The 23,171-nt window shown below is 39.3% G+C and overlaps 2 protein-coding genes across 2 annotated transcripts in view; one reads left to right on the plus strand and one right to left on the minus strand.

The window, feature by feature from the left end:
• Positions 1–4,629, minus strand: part of ADGRA3 (adhesion G protein-coupled receptor A3) — a 60,440-nt gene extending 55,811 nt beyond the window's left edge. The window contains exon 1 of the mRNA XM_074865905.1: positions 4,317–4,629. Coding sequence (XP_074722006.1) covers positions 4,317–4,582 — 266 coding nt within the window. The 5' untranslated portion in view covers positions 4,583–4,629. The remainder of the gene's footprint in view (positions 1–4,316) is intronic.
• Positions 4,630–10,563: 5,934 nt separating this feature from the next.
• LOC141941990 (cytosolic beta-glucosidase-like) overlaps positions 10,564–23,171 on the plus strand; it is a 34,668-nt gene continuing 22,060 nt past the window's right edge. The window contains 1 exon segment of the mRNA XM_074864929.1: positions 10,564–10,767. Coding sequence (XP_074721030.1) covers positions 10,564–10,767 — 204 coding nt within the window.

Below are 23,171 nucleotides of genomic sequence, written 5' to 3' on the forward strand. Positions count from 1 at the left end.
TGTTTGTCAATATTTTGATAAAGGACACTTTTTTCCATACACATAATAGAGAAAGGCCCAACTAAGTAAAACAAAGACAATGAAAAGTTTAGCAAAGCATCAGATCATGCCTCAAAAAAATAAAATAATAATAAAAACCCTAAATGTAAGTCACTACATAATATCTATTTGCTTTCTTTTTAAAACTTGGTGAGTCCTTTTTCTGCAAGAATAAAAAAAATACTCATGTAATGACACATAATTCATGTAATTACAATTTAATCACATATTGTGATACATATTGCAATATGAGTGACCTTTTGCTTTGAAACTTTAAGAATTCAGGAATTTGTGTTACGAAGAGAAAGGCTGTGCGATATCTGGAAGGCCAAATACGTATGCCTTCCAGCTGCTTAATGGATGTAGTTTGACATGGTTAGGAGCTGGACAAAAACTGTGACATTTTAAGATGTTGATCTCAACAGCAACCCAGTTAAGCACATCACTGAACAGTTCTGAACACAAATCCAGGCTGATGCTCTGGCTTGTAAATGCAAACACTGATACTCAGATGTTTCTATCAGGATATGTGGGTAAGCAAAGTTGGTTACAGACCAGTAAGGCTCTCGATTCAGAAACACAATTCTTTACTAAATATATATGCTTTTCCTCTGTTTATTTAGATTCCTATTCCTACAGAATGTGTAGTTACCCTATTTGTAACAGGCAACTAAAATTCTCAACACTTTACAAGGATTACAACTTCAGGGGCTTGTCTTCAGTGGGATCACACATTCTCTTCCAAAGAACGAACTAAAGGCTAATATCCAACAAGTTATGACATCATCATTTGAGCTTGCATCAAGAAACACAACAGCAATTGATATCTTATCTCAGACTTCTATTACAAGAGTATAGTACTTTCCTTACTTAAATGTGAAACACGGCAACAGCTTCAGTATCTACTGAAATACAGAGCATGTCAGACAAAGCACAGAGTTACATTCACCCAGTTATGTTATCTTCACACCAAAAGCATCTCATCTGGCTGGTTAAACTACAAAGGTCAAAGCCAACTATGGCGTTCATGTAGATACACCCTTCATTTGCATCCTAATCAGTTTTTATTATATGAGGCTATGAAAAAGTCCCTTCCTTAGCTATAACTAGACTTGAATTCACCTTGGAATTGGACCTAATGGCTCAGTAAAGCACCAGTTAATTCTACCTGGATTCTAAAGGAATCTCAATTTACAGTACTGCCAGAAATCCTAAACATTACTTATTCTCCCACAGACATCTCTCTGTACTTTAATACTCTTCTTCCAGTGTTTGCTTTCCTTCCTCAATCACGAAATAAACGTACTTTGTCTCTTAGCAATTGAAATCAAGTTAGGATATTTTTTTCTGAATTGTAACTAAAGATTTTACATAATACTGACCTAAATTGCTAGGACAATAACATGTTTTGTGGCAAACAAAGGCCAAGGCATTTCGTAAATTAAGTGACCCTGCCCAATTTACCTATATCATTGTTAACCACTAACTACAATGGTGTGCAAGAATAGAAGAACCTGGCGAGAATCCTCAGATGCTATTCATTTATCCTAGGTTCCACTCCTTATTTCCCCACTTTTTAGAGACTTTTGTCCTCAAGAATATTTGAGGGGGAAAATAATTGTAAATACTAAATGCACAGCAGCTGATTTACTGAAAGTCTAAGAGTTTGATCAGTGATAAGGATAGAATCAGGGTTTCTAAAATTAATATAATCACTTCATTTGCGTCACTCCTGGCTCACTCAAAAAGCAAAAAGTTATATAAAACTATATAGGTCCTTGTATTTAAAATTGGTTTGTGCAAAATAAGAGTCAACATAAAAGGAAATTAACTGAATTGAAATGCAGCTGATCTACACAGCAGTGATCTATTTTCAGCTACTTATCTCTGCAGTGATCCACTAATCCAAAAAGATATAATAGAACTAGTACTTATCTTAATAGAAGAATCCCACAAGAATCAAGATTCAAGATAACTCAGGGCAGTTTGACTCTAATCAGACAACCTTCCACTATCCACCAAGTACTGCAATTCTAAGTATCAGCTTGGGAAAAAAAAAAAAGTAATTCTTGGCAAAAGATTAGATAATGATTAACCCAGCCGCTAATAATCAACATGTTAGTGAAATGGCACTTGGCAACACACCCTACAAATCACCAAAACTTTCTAACCAGGTTAACAGGGATTCAATAAAAAAGCCCTCTCCTAAATATGGAAAGTCATGCCTCGAGAGCCAACAAACTTGAAAGATCCTGAATCACGACAGTTATTGTGTCCACTCTCTTAGAAAAAGCAGGAGCATTGGTTTAATAATCTTTGCCTCGTATTTCAGTAAAATGTCAAAGTGTGTGTTCATATTAATTGCATCAACACAGTTATGATACTTAGTACAAAGAACAATGAAAAACATTTGTGTATTATAACAATTGTTTCTTGCTATTAAAAATTTTAAAAGGGAAAACCAAATGTTTCAGAAGTTATCACGAACTTCAAAGGCCAGTTAAAACTGAAAACAATTAATTAGTGTATGTAGATATGGTCTAGATACACTCTAGATAATGAAGGAGTATAAAAATCAAGATGAAAGATGAACCATTCTTCCAATTTCTTATGTCACTGCAGTTATGAACAAAGGTCCATTCACAGCAAGGCTGCTGTGTTTGAGATCTGCTTGTCTTTCATAGCAATGAGAGCTATGGCTCCAAGTTTTCTGAACCAAAAGACGCCCACAGTCAACTTCAGCATATCAACCATACTAACATCTACTTTTATCAAAATTTTAATGGCTAATACTGTATCCTTAACTTAATCAGCTGCAAAGCATTTGAGGCTAACAAAGACTAAAATGATTTGCTGATCAAACAGCCATCACCACCTACTTTTTGCTTCTTCTACTTCAGAAACTTCACATGTGAATATTGCTGGTCACTTCTCACAGGTAAATTACAAATATTCTCTGAACCCTTGCAGATTGCCAAGTGAGAACTACTACTTTAGCCTTAATCATCTCCCTGTTTTTGGCTTTCCCTCGCTGACCAGGTGCACACCTCACTACAACCTCCTGAAGGAAGCCTGCCCTTGGTGGTTCAGTGCTGTCGAAGTTCACAAAAGCAGGGAGTCAAGAGTGTTACTCTCATGACATAACTATATACATTCTCTGCTTGTTAAACTTGTATTGGTAGATCTTTCAAACCTACGATTTCCAGTTAAGTAGATAAATATCTTAAGGTAGACCCCAGTTTCTTTTCATTGTTTTTCTTGCATACTACTTGGTTGCGCTTGAGTCTTCCTATGGTAGCACAGGCACTTTAAGGCTCTCTAAAGAAGGGACAGGGTTCCACTTTTAGGACCATCCACCAATGAAATACAGTGCTGCTGGTGTCCTTGTCCATGTCAGGGAGGTTGGACTAGATGACCTTTAAAGCTCCCTTCCAACTCAAATCACTCTGTGAATCTATAAACTTCTCTCCTAGAGTGACCAGTTAATGTCTCGCAAAGATGTGCATGCTCATGTCTAAGTAAATAGCGACATATTTCTTACTTTGGAATAAGTTGCACATCCCGTTTGAAACTTGTTATTCAAATGGATGAGCTAGGATGGCCTCCACATAAAAAGAGCATGCCTATTGCTACATGGAAGTAAACTGACCTTTTTTCTAAAGAAGAAACAAAATAAATCCCTTCGGCTGGTTTTACTGCAAGCTGCAATAAACAAGTTGCTGTTTGCTACCATAAAACTTCAGGCCCACCTAGCCTACCGCTCATGCTCGCTATTAGTGCTCGGTTGTTAGAACTACCTCAACGCACGGTACTCCGAAGCCGAGTTTCTTCTGCGATAAAAAAAATAAATTTAGGGAAGTTAAAAAAAAAAATAAATTGTGTAATTACTTTTAATAAAGGAAGACCTAAGCTTTCTGACCAGCCTCAACCCTTTGATGGAGAGTAGCCCAAGAAAGAAGGCGCAAGGCGGGGGGGGGGGGAATGCTGCTCGGCGGGGCGGGCGGCGGCGCGGGGGGCTGCGCGGGGTGGAACCGCCCCGCCGGTGAGTAACGGGACGCTTTCCCCCCCTCCTAAAATCACCATCCCAGGAAACTAAGGGAACACATTAAAAGTACAGCCAATAAAAAATCCGCTCCTGGGGCTTTCCCCAGCAGCGGAGGGGGTCAACCTCCTCCCCCCGCGCCTGACCCCATTTCACCTCAGGCCGGCACAGCCTCCCCCCCAGCCCGTCCACGTCGCACCAAGGCCGCCCACCCCCACCCGGGGACGGTACTCACAGGGTGACCGTCCGGTTAGGCAGCGCCTCGGGAGGCAGGACCCGAGCGAGTTCCAGGTTGCTGCAAACTACCTTCACCTCCACCGGGCCGCCGGCCACCGCTTTGCCGGCGCTTTTAGGGCGACCGTCGTACTTACAGCCCGGGGGCAGCGCGGCTCCGCCACCCCCCAGCGCCGTCAGGAACAGGAGCGCGGGCAGGAGTCCCGCCGGGCGACGGCGGCGGCGGCGCTGTGGGCGGCAGAGAGCGCGGCGGCCCGGGGGCAGCATGGCGGGGCTGTGCAGGGCCCCGCTCTGCTTCTCCCGCAGGCGGCGGGGACTGATGGGGTCGGCCGGGCCGGGCGGGAGAGGAGCGCGCGGGGCAGTGGGGGGTGGGGGGGCGCCGCGGTTCGCCCTGGCCTAGCTCCGCGGGGGCGGCGCCAGGCGCGGCCGCAGCACTGGCGCCATGTGGTGCCGCGGGGGCGACGGGCTGCGGGCGGGCGGGCGGAAGCCGTGGCCGCCACGGCCGCCCTCGTCTTTGTGTCGGGGCCGGGCGGGCTCCACGCAGCGGCGGCAGCAGCAGCAGCAGCAGCGCCGCCTTCCGCCGGTGCCGGAGCCCCGCGGCAGCCACCGAGCGAGCGAGCGCGCGCGCCCGCCGGGCCTCGGCCCCACTGCGCAAGCGCCGCGGTGGCGGCACTGCCACGCGCCTGCGCGCCGCCGGGTGGGGGAGGCGGCGGGGCGGTGCACCCCCCGGCGCAGGGGGCAGCGCTTCTGAGGGGAAACAGCGCCATCCCGGTGGGCAGCGGCATCCCGGTGGGCGGCCCCTGCCGAGGGGCAGTGCCGGGCGCCTTCTGCCGCAGCGCCCTTGGGACGGTCGTCGGTAGCGCTGAGGCTGCCTTCGGCTCCGCCGCTCCGCGCAGCACCGGCCCTGCCAGCTGTCGGGGCCTTCCTACCCCGGCTTCCTCCAGCGGGAGCTCTTTGCCTCGGCCGTGGCCTGTTCGCCGATGCCCGGTGTCTTTGGGCCCCACAACATTCTGTAGAGCCGAGGGTCCCTTTGATGCTTCGTGGGCCCTGTCCCCCTCGCAGGAATAGGGTGGAGCGGTTTGCTTTTCCTCTCCTCTGCTTCCATGCCTTGCCTCTTGCCCCCGGCTCCAAATCCCTGGTCTTGCAGGAGGGACTGTTGCCATTCACGCTTCATGGAGGAAGGATAATCCCCTGCCTAAGTGCTGAATGGCTTTCAGTACTCTAACGCCAAGTGTCTTCTGCTTCTAAGACATTTGTCCTCAAATCAGCCCTGTAAAATGAGGTAACCATGTTATTCCCCCTTGACAGCCAAAGAGTCAAATGATGGAAAAAGTTATTTCAATATCATCAATCTCAAATGCAAAAAAAACCCTCACCTACCTACAATGTGTCTTTTCATCGCACACTTGGGACTGCTTTTCTGGGTGTAGTTAGTTCATGTTCTCACATTTCCCTGCAGCCAGGACAGCCAGACACGAATGCCTTTGTGCCAATGACAGCTGAAATTCTCAATACGTTCTTTGCCTCCAGTAGGTGTGAGGATAATAAAATAACTGCTAACTAACTCGCAATCAAATTACAAGAACTGACAGCATCTACTTTAAAAATTTTAAGGGAGACTTTGCAGAACCGATAGGAAGTTCTGGTCCCTAACCAAGAACTCACAATGCCCCATCCTTACGGAAGAGCACTGGCAAATAACACCCTGCAAAATACCTGTTATTGCACAGAAATGCAATTTAAGGCACTGGCAATAACAGCTGCCAAAATGAGTCTTACAAAATCTTTAAGGTATCCTTGAGTAATGTTAAACACTCAGGTTGTGACCCAGATTTAAATGTAACCTAATGAAAGATACAGGCAAACTAGGAATTGTGGATTAGGCAAGTGGAACAAGATTACAGCAATAACATCACAATTACCTGGGCCTGTTGTAGATACCCTTTACCCACCATCATGTTTTCTCTCCTTGATTGTATGGCCTCTTACAAATGAATATGGAACCTGTCCCATGTACTGAAATTGTTGACCAGAATGCAAAGAGGACGCAGGTCCTTGAACTTTAATTTAGGTTTGCATGCCACTGAGTCATTCAGCAGGACCAACCTGATCTGGGTGAGATGTGAAGCCACTATTACTCTTGAACTAAATTAGGTCAGGACACAAAATACAAAGTTGACAATGCCTTTGTGCTCTTACGCTGCTGTTGTACCAACTGTAAGAGAAGAGGGATTTAATTAGCGCAAAACTCGCCCATGTAAAGTTAATTCTTCTAGTTTGGGCTTTGTTTTAAACAAATTCAAGCAGAGTGAATTTGTATTGGGTTGGTGCTTTGTGTGATGGAGCCCCATCATTTTTGATCTGGCACCAGGAGCTTTAAAGCTGGATCGACTATATCAAACCATGGTCCAAGATACTCAGAAGTAGTGCTGGGTTAAAGAGTTCTTCCCTTTTGCTACTTTCTTCCCATAACCTTCAGCAGTATCGATAACATGTTCCAATTCTCTGCACAGCTACATAAAAAGTTTGTGCTGGGCTAAGGATCAACATGGAGATAAGGCATACAGCTGCCTTTTCTGGCAGTGGAGCAAATTTATGCCAGTTTAAACCACTAATTCTACCAGAATTTTGGCTTGGCATCGCCACAGTTTCAGCATAGCCAATCAAGATTGCACTTCAGTGCTACTGAAGGGAACATTCCCATGTTCTTCTGAAGCTACTTGCTCCTCTCCCTTGTCTTGCATTTGTGGCAATGCATATGTTTTGACCCCATTAGTCTCTAGTTGTATCAGTGAGATGATCCACATGGTCACATAATCTAAAGATGATGATGGAAGTGGTGTTGCTTCTGGTGACTGTGATCATAGAGCATCTGAACTCTCAGTTTTCCCATAATCCTGGAGAGACAAATTTCTTGCTACCACTTTTCGTCTTAATGTCATGTCCAATTCCTTTCCTTCTAATTTATAGATTCAAGTGTGTTACTTGCCCTTGATGGTTCTGAACTATCTACTCTGGTCTTTCCACTCTACTGAGACCACCCCTACTAAGGTCTCTAACTATGGATCCCAGTTGCAAAGATCCTAAAATTTTAAATTATGCCTCTGTTTAAACTGCTACTATTGAAACCTTGAAGTGTTGTTCTCTGTTGATTTATATCCTCTTAGTTTGTCTGCTTCTGCAGTGAATCTAATTCCAGGGCATATTGCTGCTCACCTGTCTTCAAAAAGCTTGAAGGCTTCAAGCAAAAGGCTCTTCTTGAAGGCTTGTACTTTTACCCTCATCTTTTCTCTTTCATGCAAATCACTGCAACTTTCATTCAGTGCCAAAGGTTTGAAAATGTAGTTTCTTACATTGACTCAGGAAAGCTCTTAATCCAAAACATATGTCCCATAAGAGTCACTTAACAAATTTCATGTGTGGTTTTTTTGAACAGCAATATACCTTTATCAAGTTTATTAGAACATTACCTTTATTGTAGCTGTAGTGGTCTAAGGAGGGAAGGACAAAGTTACATTGTACATCTGCTTCAGAAAACAGAAAGTCCTGTTCCTCCTAGCTTTCCAACAACGCCTCTACCTTTAGGTTATATGCCCTCACTCTTGCTTCACCTGTGGTAGTCATCTGATTGTTCAATAAACCAATTCAACTCAACAACTAAGCTAACTTTTTCTGAGTTTAGTTTTCTGCCAGGTTATTGAGTTGAATCAACTCAGGGAAGGGTTAAAAGAGTGCCAGAGCTGGAGGAAAGTGAGTACAAGTGCAAACAAGTACACTTTGTCCTTTTCTCGTTTCCCTTCCCTTCATAAAATTTGTCACTAGTACATTCAATTTTGAAAATTAATTTTTCCTCTCTTCTTTCTAGTCTACTAATTACTGACTTCCTGTATCCAAGATATTAAGAAGGGTGTGGGAAAGAGGGAAGGGCAAAGAAATTCTTATCAGTGTTTATGTGTAAACAAAGGTAGCTTTGGCAGCACTTCAAATCCTTCATTTGTCCTCAGGTCAGAGAGATAAATAGGAGCTTTTACGTGATTTTTGTCTGTCTTCCTTTCTGATTCTTTTCTTTGCTTACTCCTGTCCTTTGCTTTTATCAGTTCAGGTTTCACATCCTTGCACATTTTTCTGGGCTATCATCACCTTCACTGAAATGACTGCTCCCTAATTCTCCTCTCAGGAGACTCCCATGCTGCCACTACCTTCATATTTTCTCTTGTTTTTTCTCACTGCCGCAGAGTCTTCTACCTACCGCATTTCATCTCTTCCCTTAATGGACTGGGGCATCATCAGTTATGTTTTCTTTGCTACAGCAGTTGTCAAGGAAGAGGAAGCAGTTGGTTGCCCTCAGCTATGTCTGCAATACTGTGGTTATTCACTATTCCATGTACAGGCAGGTGATGATAACTGCTGGCACATGCTGGGTTGCTGTTGGTAACCACTAAATCCAAGCAGGCACAGATTCACCTTTCTACAACTACTTCTTACTCAGGTGCAGGTTGTGGTATTATATCCCTGTCTCTGTCAGACTGTTCACTGAGTTACCCTAAGTTCTGCTGTTGCTTGTGACAAACACAGGTATTTCCAGATGCTTGGCTGATGTTTGTCATGTCGGACATCCTCCATTTATTCTCAGACACAGAGATGTTCTCTGCAAGCCTCTCTCCCAAGTCTACTGCAGTCAAGGGTCAGAGATCTTCAATGTCAGTAGTATAACTGGGGAAAATAGAGTTTTCACACTCAGTTGGGAGTCTGAGGAGAAACACTGTTTCCCTTTACCTGACTGTTCCTTTAAGTAGACATATTTCAAGAATGCTTTGGCAGAATAGCAAACATTAGTTGGGTTAGTTTGTACACTTCTTATGGAAAACTTTTTGGAAATGCTTAAAATGGGAATGCTCTTAAAGCTGTTTATTTAGAAGTCTCTGAGTTTGTTTATCAATAAATCCCAAATTAAGCCAGAATTAGACACTGAAATTTTGTGTATTAAAACTTGAAATATCACCAGATGCACTTCTGCAGAAAGAATTCAAGCCCTGAAGATTTTCATGCTTGATTTTCATTATTTTCTTTGCCTTGAGTGAAGGACAAAAACCCCATACAGTGTGGACTCAGCAGACTCATACAGGGATCTCACTCCTCTTCTGCTGTTCTAGTCTATAATTGTAGATGGAACACTGACTTTGAAATACACTCCCATCACTAAATTTTAGAAAGCAATATATGCAGCTCAAAAATATATAAAATATGTTGTGCAAGGTTTCTTTCTGACATGCAATTCCATCACCACTTTTTCAGTGTTTGGCCTGCAAATAATTATTTCATATAATTTTGAAACCTCTTGGCTTTCTATATACCTGATGTGAATTTTCAACAACATAAAGGTAGAGCAATAGAAATATGAATTTGCATAAAGATAGATATAAATATAGTTTTCATACCAAGATAAATACAAGAGGAAGAGATATAGTTTTCACATATTAAAAATTTTGCTAAAATGTGTAACTGCCATTTCAGCCCCTTTTGAAAAGATTGTTATCAGTTAGACACATTACTCAGCATTAATAAACTTACAGGCTTCCAAGCAATAATCTACTAATAAAAACAGAAATATAGTTTTCCTTCTACTCGTTATACTTTGTTAAATACTTTAATAGACATTATAATGTAAGTAGGATCCAAACACACAGAGTTGTGGGGAAAAATTAGTAGGGAAAGCAAAAGCTGAACTACTTCATTACTAACACATCAGTGCTTATGGCTGAAAAGAAGGTGATGGTATTCCAAGATGGTGGTGATTATGTCTAGCTAGATAGATGGGGATTTGCACTGTTGTGTAAACAATGCATGTGAAAGAAAAACTGTCTGATGCTCAAGCAATTCAAATGATTCAGAAGTTAAATTTCCTTAACATGAATACTTTGAAGAATTTTCTTCACTCCCAAATCTTATCACCTTAGATTTTACAGAACATTAACTCTAGAAGTCCCAATTTTATTGGCTGCGTAATGGCGCCTGAAGCAAGAGATTCTCTTTCTCTTCCCTGCACAGTACCTTGAACTCAGGCAGAAAATTCAGAAGGAAAAGCAGAAGTGAAAAGTCTAATGTGATAGTTAAAGAAAATTAAAACGGCTACACTGGCCAGAGGCAAGCGGCAGCTGAGTCCCACACTGACATGGGTATGTAGTTCAGACAATATCCTACAGGACTGAGCTGGGCCTGGGCGATAATCAAAAAAGCAAAAGGGAAGGATGATAAGAAGCACATCTGGGCTCAGAGGTGTACCCGCAGCCGATGGAGCAGGCATTACAGACACACTGATGACGATAAGTAACATTATGCCCCTGGGACAGAGGCTGGGATCCTTGCTGGCAAGTAACCAAGACACATCTACACCCTACATGGCATACAGATACACGGCACAGCCAGCACCATGCAGCGGTGCAAAAAAAGCAGTAAGTGGATAGGAGAATGTCGTACCGTGGTACTCCTGAACTCAAACCCATACCTTTCAGCAGGTGGAGCCACAGCAGTAGGTTATAGCATGCCTGTCTGGTTGCAAAGCTAGCGCTCTCCTGTCATTAGAGAAGTGGTCTTTGTGGCACCCTCAATTACAAAATAAAAATACGGTCCAAACAATCTGCAGTAACACTCGCACTGGTCTTTTCTCCCAGTCCATTTTATCCATAGCATTACTTCTAGTTCTGGCAAGCAACCACAAGCCATAAAAAGTGAAGCAATAGGAAGCATAATAATAAATAGCAATTAATACATCATTATAGGTTTGCTTCTCAAGGCAAAAGGAATGGGGAAAACAATGCATTTTGATGTCAACATCAGCAAAATTTCTGGATCCTGCTTTTTGGGTGCTTAATCATCCTGACATCTAGGCACTTTCATGGGAGTTTCATCAGGAAACTATCTAGGGAAAACTTTTTGTTCAAGCAGGCCCTACAGACTACTCACTTTTTTTTGTGGTTTCCAAAACGATGTGATCTTATCTTGATAAACACAGCATGGTAAACATATTCCACATTGTGTTTTCTACTTCCCAGATATTTTTTCAATTGAGATTTAAGTATTTAATTTAGACTTCATTAAACAGTTATTATATATTAAACAAATAGCAACTATATACTAAAACATTTGCAGAGTATTATGGCTATGCAATAGGTCCATATCAATTTCACAGTTATGAATCTATTACGTAACGTTTAATCCTTGGTGAATATTTCATAATCAGTATTCAAATAACATACATTAACTGTCCTATTAAATCTAAATTAATTGTGGCTCAGGGAATGTTAATTTAAAAGGTTACCTATTTTCCCAGCAGATCTGAACTTTGTTTCATATTTTTCCATTAAAATTAGTGTTAAAGACAGAGTAAATTTGTTTCATTTAGAATATAGTTACTAGGTGCTCTGAATACCTGTGAATCACGTTCTTGCCAAGCTTCTCTGCTAATAGTGATATTAAAGACTCTCTCCCATTTTCTTCCAGTATAATTAGAATTACCTGAAGATAATAAAATATCACATATTTGTTTAGGAAAAGTAATCCCTGTTGAAAGAACTGATATTCAGCAGTTCATTAAAATCAGTGAGTTAAATTTTTTCTGTGGGATATTGCATATTTTGGGTTTACAAAATGATCAACTCTCAGGAAGGGATGTAAGATTGAAAATTTCTGAAACTTTAAATGAATCAGAATCACCACAGAAGTGATCTGAAAGTGACTGTATGCCTTGCAATCCTCTGCATAACAAATGTGAGAAGCTGCAATAATGCTGGATTTAGACCTTGGATTCTGTTATTTGATGAAGACTGCACAGCCATGAGCAGTAACTGACATCAGAGTGTTTTGATCTGAGAACTGAGATGTTTCATTGGAGAAAGGGACAAGATTCCTTGAAAGTAATGCCAGAAGAAACTGTCGAATCATATAGTCTAACATATACTATAGGAAGACATCAAAAGCCCGTACTGACCTCAGTAAACTGTATCTGATTCAAGCTCTCTAGAAAGATATTTCTAAGAACATCCAGAGCTAGAGAATTCATTGCTTCTTTTAGCAATCTATTCCCAATGACTGTTCGCCTTTAGATTTAAAAATAAACATACCAATTTGAACCTTTCTGCCTTCAGTTATGCTATTTTTAAAAGCTAGTATAAAGGCATTATTCAGCACCCTGTATCTAATTCTCAGGATTGTATCCATACACCCTAATCATATCACCTCTCAGTCTTTTTAAAGCCAAACATTCTTTGTCATACAGAAGTCTTCCCGGCCTGTCTGTGGATATTTTCTTCACTCTCTCCAGTTTCTCAACACCCCTAAAAGCGCAGTCACCATAACTGTATGCAGTATTCCAATATTAGTCTCATCAATGCCATATAACTTCTTTGTTCCTACTTACCATTATTTCCAATGATTGTGTTTTTGTTTTTTGCCACTGCACATTGAGAATCAGTGTTCAGGAGCCCACTGAACAGTCTGTTGTTTTGTGGATCTACCTTGAGTTCTTTGTCCTATCTAGATACCATGCCTAGATATATCCAAGTATGTACCAATATGAAGATGCATATCCATTTTTAAATACAAACAGTACAGCAGGCTGCTCTGCATATTGCATGTTAGTTGTGCATGAAAGACTCCATGTTTCTGAAATCAAGCTTTTGATGTCCTACTGATAGACCTACTATATTGATGCTATAATAACATCTAACATCCAAACCACAAGCACAGCAGAACAGTGTTCTGGCTCTTTTTCCCAAAACTATTCCCCCTGAAACCTGCAATTTTCAAATTAGAATCATAGTGTAATTTAGATTGGGAGGGACCTCTTTATATCATCTGGTTCAGCTTCCACTCTGAACAGGGCCAACTTCTATGTTAGATCAGGTTGTTCTGGGCCTTACCTAGTTCTGTACAAGTTCTTATCCAAGTTCCATGCAAGTTGCCATGCTACAATCCGAAGGGATCAGTATTATTACCCTGTACATATTACCCATCACTGTCATGTGGCATTATTTATTTCCAGAATTGAAATGAGAACATTGGATAGTACCAGAACTGAGTCTCTCATGAGACACACTAGAAACATCTCAATGTAAGGAATCTTTAAATGTATTATTTATTGAAGGCTTAACCTGAAGAACATGTATCCTACTATTAACATATAGCACTGATTTCTTTTAAACTGGTATGGTGCTATAGCACTCAGAGAAATCATATCTATGAAGTTACTTCAATCATTCAAACTTTGTGTCAAGAAAGAATGAGCTCAAATATATTTAAGAGTTGTACTTGAAAAAAATGACAGATATTAATTTATAATTTTTCCCTGTTGATCAATCTTATGTTGACTTTTGCTATACTTTTCCAGATTAAAAGTTCACACTGGTCATTATGCTTTGAACACTGGCACAACAGTAATACTGTTTCTGTTCTCTGGAATTCATTCAACTTTACAAGACGCAGTAATTGAACATCTCTGAGTAAGAGAGATGCATAGCAAACTCTCCTTGGAATCTCAGCCACAAGATAATTAAGCACTGAAAAAAAAAATAGTATTCTTTATAGATGTTGTATGACATTCTCCATGACTACAGCAAAAAGACAAAATCAAATGTGTTATTTTTATGAGGCACAAGACTTCCAAATATGAAATATGTAGCTTTCAACTATATTTTCTCTGCTCCTGTGCAGACCTCTTAAGTTTGTCCAGTAGTTCCTATTTTGCAGCATCTTGCAGCTGGGCTGTGTTCTCATAAGTTTGCAATGCCTTGTTGTAGTTTTTCTCCCACTCTATAATAGCACTGCATGCCAGATATGTCAACTATGTACTTGTTGTTGGGAGGCAAAGTCACAGAACAGGATGGAGCCTGGCATGATATGCCACATCGGGTGAGCAAAGGATTGCTGTTAAAAAGCACATTCCTGAAGTACAGGCTAGCATTGAGCCTCTCTGGCTAGCTTCACATTTGTTGCATGGGATTTTATTAGAATTTGAGTCTGTACTTGCTGCAGAGATAAAACAGTGTTGGTGAGGGCTCTTCCACAGCTCTTTCTAGGGTCTTCATCATCCAGTGGTTGCTTTCCCACGGAAGTTGAATATTGAGGGAGCTGACAGCAGTCACTGCCACGAAAGAGTGCAAGCCTCATAATCTTGTCCAGTCTGAGAAAACAGGGAGTGTTTAAAAAGAGTTAAGTTGTGTTAGCTAAAGAAATAATATAGACAGATTTACTACGCTTTACATTGTTTAGCTCTTTGTGGCTGACCATTGAGTTCAAGGCCAAGATCCAAAAAGTGGATGAGATTTAAGTAATAAATGTCTTTGTGGGTTAGTTCTCAGCTACTTAAGAGCCAGATATTTTATGTTTCTTTGCACTTTTCAAATAGTGCCCATTTTCTTTGTCTTGATAGGACTCAATTTTTATTTGTCATAAAAAACCAGGAATTACATAATTTATGGCTCTTGCCATCTATTTCTTACTGTACTGCCCTAACACTGATGTTGTAGCCCTAGCTCTAGTTTGGCTGGAGTAATGATCTTTAATGTCAGCTGATTCGTGATCCAAAAATACTAAGCAAACAACCGTGCCAATGTTTTACTTTACTGTCCCTCTCACCCTGAAGAAATATGCACTTAGGAAAAACAAGAAGTACAAGCAACCAAAGAGGTTATGGTCTTGTGAGATCAAGATGGAAGCCACTTCTCTAGTGCAGTTTAAGCAGAGCTTTCTTCTCTGCCTGCTGAAGTAATCTGTTGATCAAACTAGATTTTATTAGTGAAGGGTTAGTTTACTGCTTAGTTTAATATCCATCTCCATTTCTTTGCCTCTGGAAACCAAGGGGAGGCTAAAATTATATTACAATTTAAAAGAGAATAAGTGAGAGTTGAGGAAAGTTGAAGAAGAATTATAGGCCACTAAATTTAACTTCAATACCTGACAAATAACTACAATTAGTAAAGCAAGAGCAATCAGTATGTAAACAGCTTGAAGTAAATGCAGTGATAAATCAGTAACACATTTGTAAAAAACACAAATCAAGTGAAACCGAACTAATTGGTTTCTTTGATGAAATAATGAATGCATAAGGCAAAAGTGGTAGACACAGAATTTCTTAGTATTAGTAAGACACTGATACTGGTTGCACATGGCATTCTCAGAAAGAAGCTAGATAAAGTTGGATTAAATGGAACCAACATAAAATGAATACACAGGTAAATAAATAAAACACTGAGAAACTCTGTGAACAGTTGAGCTGGTACCTGGGTGGAGATCAAGAACACTTTAGAAGGTCAAACATCTTACATAGCTCAATTTAGATGTGAAGGGGTTTTGTTTGCCTTTTTTTTAAAAGACCAAAAAAACCCATAAAACAGCATCTAGTGTAAGAAACACCTAAATAAGAAACTGATCAGACCAGCAAAAATGACAGCCATTTTGGTTCTATGCCAGCACCAGAATAGCTTACATCAGCATCGTTTTTCTGCTACACAGCTGAGTTTCTTTATTTAGATGTATTAAATACTCCAAAGCATATCTAAATAGAGCTTTGATTACTGCAGGATTATCTCAAACTTATTTATTGATGTTGCTTCTGTAGACTGATATTTCTGTCCATTCATCTAAAAATCGCATGATTCATGAAATGTTTATACCTTTTTGTTGTGACTGAGTGAGAAAAGATGTCTAGTGGCATCACATGTCTCTGGGAACTTTTACTCTGTTTTCTTTATAAAAACTAATAAAGATTCTTATGATTATCTATTTGTTTTTACCACAGCAAACAGGCATGCTTTTGGCAGTTATGGCACATTTTGACACCTAAAAATATATTTTTTTTTAAGAATACAGAACGAAAACTTGTTCTTATCCCAAAAGCTGATGTGACAAGAGACAACAGGTGATAGAGCCCAAGGTATCAGCAAGAGGTTTTTTGTAAGACTTATAGACAGCAATTGTAATAAGAACATCAGCTGCCTCATCATTGTCAAGATTTTTCACAGCTATTAGAGGAAAGGAACATTTTTAGAAGTCTTAAAGTATTATCAGATTAGTTTTGCAGATTCTTATGAGACAACCTTCCCAAGCAAGAAGGGCAGCACACACCTGAACAGAGAGTGAGTTAATCAAATTGACAATAAAACACAATAAATGTATTTTAGATATTAAAATAAAAAGGTAGTGTTGAAAGGAGACATCAGTTGTAGAAAAAGATTGAAATGCAGAGCACAGAGAATAAGCAGATGCAATTAACAGTGTTTTACACAAAGAAAAAGCAAATACCATTAATTGTTAAACAGTTTATTTTGTCTGCCCATACAGACTGCAGTAGTATTTATTTTAAAGTATAATGAATAGAACCAGTAAGATATAGGCAACAAATAAAATCCTAGTCAGGAAAATGTTTGCCACAGTCATTTCTGTGCCTTTAATATAGTCCAGATTGCATTAAAGTTGAAATAAATGCAGAATTGCTTCTGACTTCTCCAGAAATGGCTTTGCACTCATAAGCAGTGTGCCTTCTAATTTCAGCCGAGTACCACATGACTTGAATAGTTAATTTTAAAAAGGACAAGCATAAAATATCATTAGATATATTGGGGTTACAAAATTGGGAGCTTATATTTAAAATAATAGAAAAAATACTGCACTGAGTTTTTTCAGGGGAAGTATCACATATAAAGATGCAAAGAACAAGGTAACACTCTTCCACAATGAATGCTACCTCAAATGTGTGTACTAGTACAATCACAATATTATCATAAGATACATTTAAGAGTTCAAAACATATAATAAAAATGAATAGATTTAGATTTTTTCGCGTATAACTCAGTTTCTAGGTAGGCATGTTCATTTCATAGGAAAGAATGACAGCAACGTTTAATAGCCTACAAATACAGATATGTATTAGATTGCACATATTGCTTGCTGAGAACAAAATAAAAGATACAGGCAAATTACAAAGGGGAAATTTTGTTTATGATGAATGGACTAGACAGTAAACAAGAGTGACTGGAGCTGCTGATACTGGAGACCCATATGGCTAGAGTTGATGCAGTGTCAAAACAGAAGGCACGATATATGTTAAATTAGTCTCACCAGGCACTAAGGGCATTGTAAAGCTTCAACTTCCAATACAGAAGCTACCATAACTTTTGAATATTCTGCCACTTAGGAAGCCCACACGCACCAGTACCTTTTTCTGAGGCAGTAATAGACAGTAATTTTTTTACAAAAGTTGCTGGGAATAGTACATTCTGTCTAATGTTCCAATTTTTACATTCCAGCTAATTGCCTGCCTATTTTAGACATCAGTGTTTTGAAGCAGCACAGTGAACAGTACAGAGGATTACATAGGTTCTAAGCTTTACCATTTTTTCTTGTAAGTTACAGCGGATTTAAATACTTAACTTTCTACTCTAGAACTAAAACCATTTGTTATAGCATACCTAAATATTTATTCATAAGTAACAATACTTTCACCTAAAAAATCCCTACAACATCTGATTTAGGGAGGTCTGGTCAGAGCTTATAGCTCAAAATACATTTTTAGGGAGGTTTCCTAGAAGATACCAAAGAGCACTTTTTTCCTTTTTAATTGAGAAACTGTAGTATAAACATGTATGTACAAACACACACAGATGAATAGTTCTCAAAGAGTTTTAAAGTGTTTTTCAGATGTACCCCATAGAAGTGCATTTGGGCCCGTGTAAGAACACAAAACAAGGTAACAATTGTTGAGATAATTACACATATGTCCTTTGTGAATGCCTCCAGCAAAAAAAAGCAACTGCTAAGGCGATGGGGGTTGTGTGATACCCTGAAGGTGAAGAAATTTGAATTACAGCTGTATATAAAATTTCAGGCTCAGATGCTTATTGCTCATAATTACTATTCTCCAAGTGCCAGTCTACAATAAGAAACAGAAAAGCCAAAAGTTGGAAGATTTTTAAGTGAAGTATTAAAATAATTAATTTTCAAAGACATACCTCCCACAAATCTCTACCAACAATTTTTTCCATAAAAGAGATAGAACTTCTTCTGAGGTGTAGCAAAGAGTACCATGCAGTGGTCTACTATGCAGTGGTCTAAGTCAAGAATCAAGGACAGTATCTGAGTAAGATTAGGTGGCAGGAACAGGAATCACAGAATCATCTAGGTTGGAAAAGACCTTGAAGATCACCTAGTCCAACCATTAACCTAACACTGACAGTTCTCAACTACACCATATCCCTCAGCGCTATGTCTCTTAAATACCTCCAGGAATGGGGACTCCACCACCTCCCTGGGCAGCCCATTCCAATGCCAAACAACCCGTTCTGTAAAGAAATACTTCCTAATATCTAGTCTAAACCTTCCCTGGCACAACTTGAGGCCATTGCCTCTTGTCCTATCGCTTGTTATTTGGTTAAAGAGACTTACCCCCAGCTCTCTGCAACTTCCTTTCAGGTAGTTGTAGAGGGCAATGAGGTCTCCCCTCAGCCTCCTCAAAAACTTTGGGCCTGGCCATCCAGCCAGTTTTTTTACTCAGTGAAGCGTGTGCCCATCCAAGTCACGAGCATATTTTAAGACTTTAAACAGGCATAACTGTATTACTGGATTACATTTAGCCAAGGGAAATAGTATAATATGTATTATCTCAGTTTCATTCAGTATAGTCAATCTAATTGCCATTTGCAGTCTGGAAGAAAACATTTCTAGCATAGCCATGATTCAAACCTCTTGTGGGACATATAGGCAAGACATGAAAGGCTTTCAAGACATCTGTGCTGCACTCAAAAAAAACCCCTAGAAAACTAACTCTTGCAGATACTAGCTGTAGCAGAGGGAACCTGTAACACAGCTGTGGATAGTCATATGGCCATGGAAGCACCAAGATCAGTGCAAGCTTGCCATCCAAATATTTATGTGAATCTTTACCACAATTGCTAGCTCAATAACAGTGCTAACAGCACTTAAACTAGTTAGCTGAAACTCTAACCTCTGTAAGTGCACAATGCTAATCATAACCTTCATTACAGCATAAATTTACTGTTGGAAGGAAGACCATCAGTCCTGACTTGCTGTTGGGATTCCCTGTTTCCATAAAGTGACTTTTTGTTCAGTTACCAACTTTTCCTAATTTTACATAGAGTGAAGAGACTTAATCACATGCAATTGTCAGCTTTGATACACAGGGCCTAAGCCTTCTCCAACCATTAGTTTAGAGCAAGAGAAAGTTCATTTGCTCACTGGTGGTTCATGTGGCTTTTTCTGAAGCATCTTGTGCTGATCACTGCCACACACAGAATACAGATAGGTGGATGCACTGAATCCAGTCTAGTATATCACCCCTTACGTTCCTAGCTGATAAACAGGTTCCACTAAAAAAGTACTAGTAGCGAATATCCTAAGAGAAATGGGAAGTTGAGATGACCTTCTCAGGCCATGACAGCAGGCGTAGGGAGGCAAAGATACATGAATTACAATTAATTCATTCATAACACAGGAAAAAAGTAGTATTGACGGTGCCTAAAAGACTTCAGCTTATGATAAATTATCCTATACTAGTATGCTAGGATCTAGACATACATTTCAACATAGCATTACCTTGTTTGTATAAATAATAGCAGTGTGCTAACATAGGTATGCTCATCCAAATTTCACTTGTGCCTCCAACTGCGATAACATCATCATAAATCAATAGTCTAATTTTCCCAGGCTTACCCACTTTTCCCACTAGAAAAAGCCTTTTGTAATCCACTGTGGAATGATGACCATGGCTCTTAATTTTTGTAATATAAAGGGTAGCTCCTCCCACAAGATTTTCACAATCTTATGAAAGCTGAGTTCACCAAATGCCCACCCCCTTGCTTTCTCCACACCTTACCCCACCAGTCTGAGCTGCAGTCAGATTTTATCTGACTTTCACCAGACAGGAAACAGTGTTCATATCATTTTGTTTTAACTAAGAGCATAACCATATCTAATCTAATCCACTTCATGTTGAATGACCTAATCCTTTATGATTTTGGAGTTGGTAAAAGAGCTGTAAGTATTAACAAGTTTATATTCCTGGCTTAAAATGCCTGGGGTGCTTGAGCTGACACTCTGTACATCTGCCTTGCTTAGGTAGCATTTGTCAATGAAAGACGCTCAGCATTTGTGCTCTGGATAGTCTGGCAAGTTATTGTATTCAGACCATCAGAGTATGCTCCAATTTCCTAGGCTCTTTTCTGAATAGGCTATGTACTGTCAGGAGAACAATTCCTTCTTCATAAACAATGCCCATGGTGATGACTGTATTGTTTATAAAACTCACCTGTTTTATAGTCAATCGGTATATTATATAAATGCGAAAATAAAATGCTTATTTTAGGGTCTTAAAGATGCACAGCTGAAGACCTCCTTCCTCTTCTAAATGCAAATGCTATTAAAATCACTTTTTCAGCAATTAAAGAGCATTAAGTAGACTCTCAGTTAAGATAAATTTACCTTCAAAAATGTATTCATCACACTCTTCAAAAGTAAAGCCCCAAAGCAAAATGCACACAGTTGCTAGCAGCTTTAGTTAAAGCTAAAATTAGACATGCTGATTAAGTGGATTTTGCATAACCTTAACTATTAATCCTTCATATTACTCTTCTTTTCCTTGAAAAATCTTGGAAGTACCACTAACCTAAAGGTTTATAGAATCACTTTTTAATACTACTTAGTTAAGATTTAGTCCTTTGTATAATAGTTACCATTGGCACCATCTTTTAATAGCCCAAGATTTCTAACATGCTCTTGCTGAACAAAACAGACATTTTCAATTCCAGGGAAATAATGGCAACATGCATAGAGCAGGAGAACTTTGATTTAAAGAATTAAAAAAATGTACTTACAAGAGATAAAATAGAACTAACAGTAAATTAATCTCTCAGTTTCACCCTTTCTTTAAACAGTGTTCTTTTCATGCTTGATTCTCTCCCCTTACATTTTCTTTAACTCAGGTCCTTATTTTCTAACAGCTAGATTGCATCCCCATCTTACCTGGCTAAGCAAGGCATAAATTACATTTGCCAGTGAGACCAATATGGGATTTGAATCCAAATCTCTTTCTGAAAGCAGCCCCTGTTTTATAGATACTTCCTCTGAAAAGGTGAGATAGTATTGAGTCTTGGATCATTCTGTTGCTGTTGGAGGGAAATTAAATTGCTACCTTTAAAACTTGAAATCATTCCTATTCTCAGATCAGGACAAGGAGGGATGAGGTAAGTTGTTCTTTGTGAAGTGGTGCATCATTGCAAACTTGACTCTTGTTTAGGACTGATCCTGCTAACAGAGGGTGCTCTCCCTGAAGATTTATCTAACACATTTTGCTTCAGATTTGCTTGAGGCTAAGAGTGCAAATATTGTTAGCTACCCAAGATCAGCCGACACCTGGAAGCTCATTAGTTTACTGTAATTCCTTTGTGTGCCCCAGCCCTACCTCAGCATTTCATAGCATTTGCTCATCTGCCTTTTTTTACAAAAAGTAATCAACCTTCACATTTTGTAATAATTAGCATTTTATGATATTTATTTTTTTAACACCAATAATTCAAAGAGAGTTTTGTGGCCTCAGTGATGCTACTTCCTTCACTTTAGAAATAATTAACAGAAATTTTTTTAAAAATCAGTTATTATATGTAGCTGGTAACTATAGTTCACACCTCTGTTTTGCCAGTCAAGCAATTAAAAAAATCAATTAGAAGGCAAATTATTAATAAATTGAGCACTAAACATTTTTACTCTTTTATATCAGTTAGGCTTTTTTCTTTTGTGTTCAAGCATTAATTCATTAATTGTTTTAAACATCATCTTGTTTTAAACTTCATCAGCAGTAAACTCAGAGCAGCTGACAGTTGTGTTTTGTTTATATATTTGATCAATACAACCAGCTGAAAACTTTGAGATCATTGATCATGTCATGTTCTGCTGAGTAATTGGCCAGTAAATCTGGATATTTGGAAACTGATGACTTAGTGGTTCAAGGGTCAGTCCAGTAAGAAACCAAAGCTGGCTAAAACAGACTTTCATTTCCTCTTTGTCTTTTTCTTCAGTAGGTGGTCTTCTGGATGATCTATGGTCTCATCTCCAGTTTTCATGATATTTTTCCTCTTTATTAATGATGGATTGTTGTTCCATAGATCACCTTACTCTGCTGCCTGTATGGCATTGTAAAAGTACTAGCAATGGTATTCCAGATGGAGAGCATAGCGACATTTATAGTTTTCTTAATGTTTTCTTTCTGTCCTTTTCAGTTATTTATGACTTTGTCAAACTTTCACCTTCATAGCTGAAATTTCTCAGATATGATCGTTGACCAAAGGTCAATTTTATTGTAGGTCACTCATTAACTTTTAGAAAAAAAACCATTTTATCCAGCTTTGTGATCTTAAGTCATGTAACAGTTTGCTTTTTCTTATATGAAGGGTTGTGGATTTTCTTCTTACAGCGTTTTAAGCAACACTCATATCTGAAGACTTTGAAATTTATCTTGGAGAACACTTAGTATAGACATGTTCCTTTCAGTGCTTTATTACCAGTCTATTCCTATTTGGTAGAGTTGTACAGATTATCCAAGCTATGTTTCTTTTTCAGTGGTATGGTCCATGTGTGGAAAGAAACAGAACTTTAAGAAACAGATGGAATTATGCGATTGCCAGTGTTTGGAAACCTGAGTTATTTTCTCTCCTCTTGAGGAGGTTCCTGTCTCAGAAGAAGTGCACACAAACATTTCTCTCACTAGATGATGCAGTGACTTCACTTTCGAAAGTAGCATCTAGGAGAGACTCCATAATGGTTAAAGAATCATAAAGAGAAGAAGTGAGTGAAA

Source organism: Strix uralensis, chromosome 4 (assembly GCF_047716275.1).
Source record: "Strix uralensis isolate ZFMK-TIS-50842 chromosome 4, bStrUra1, whole genome shotgun sequence".
NCBI lineage: Eukaryota > Metazoa > Chordata > Aves > Strigiformes > Strigidae > Strix > Strix uralensis.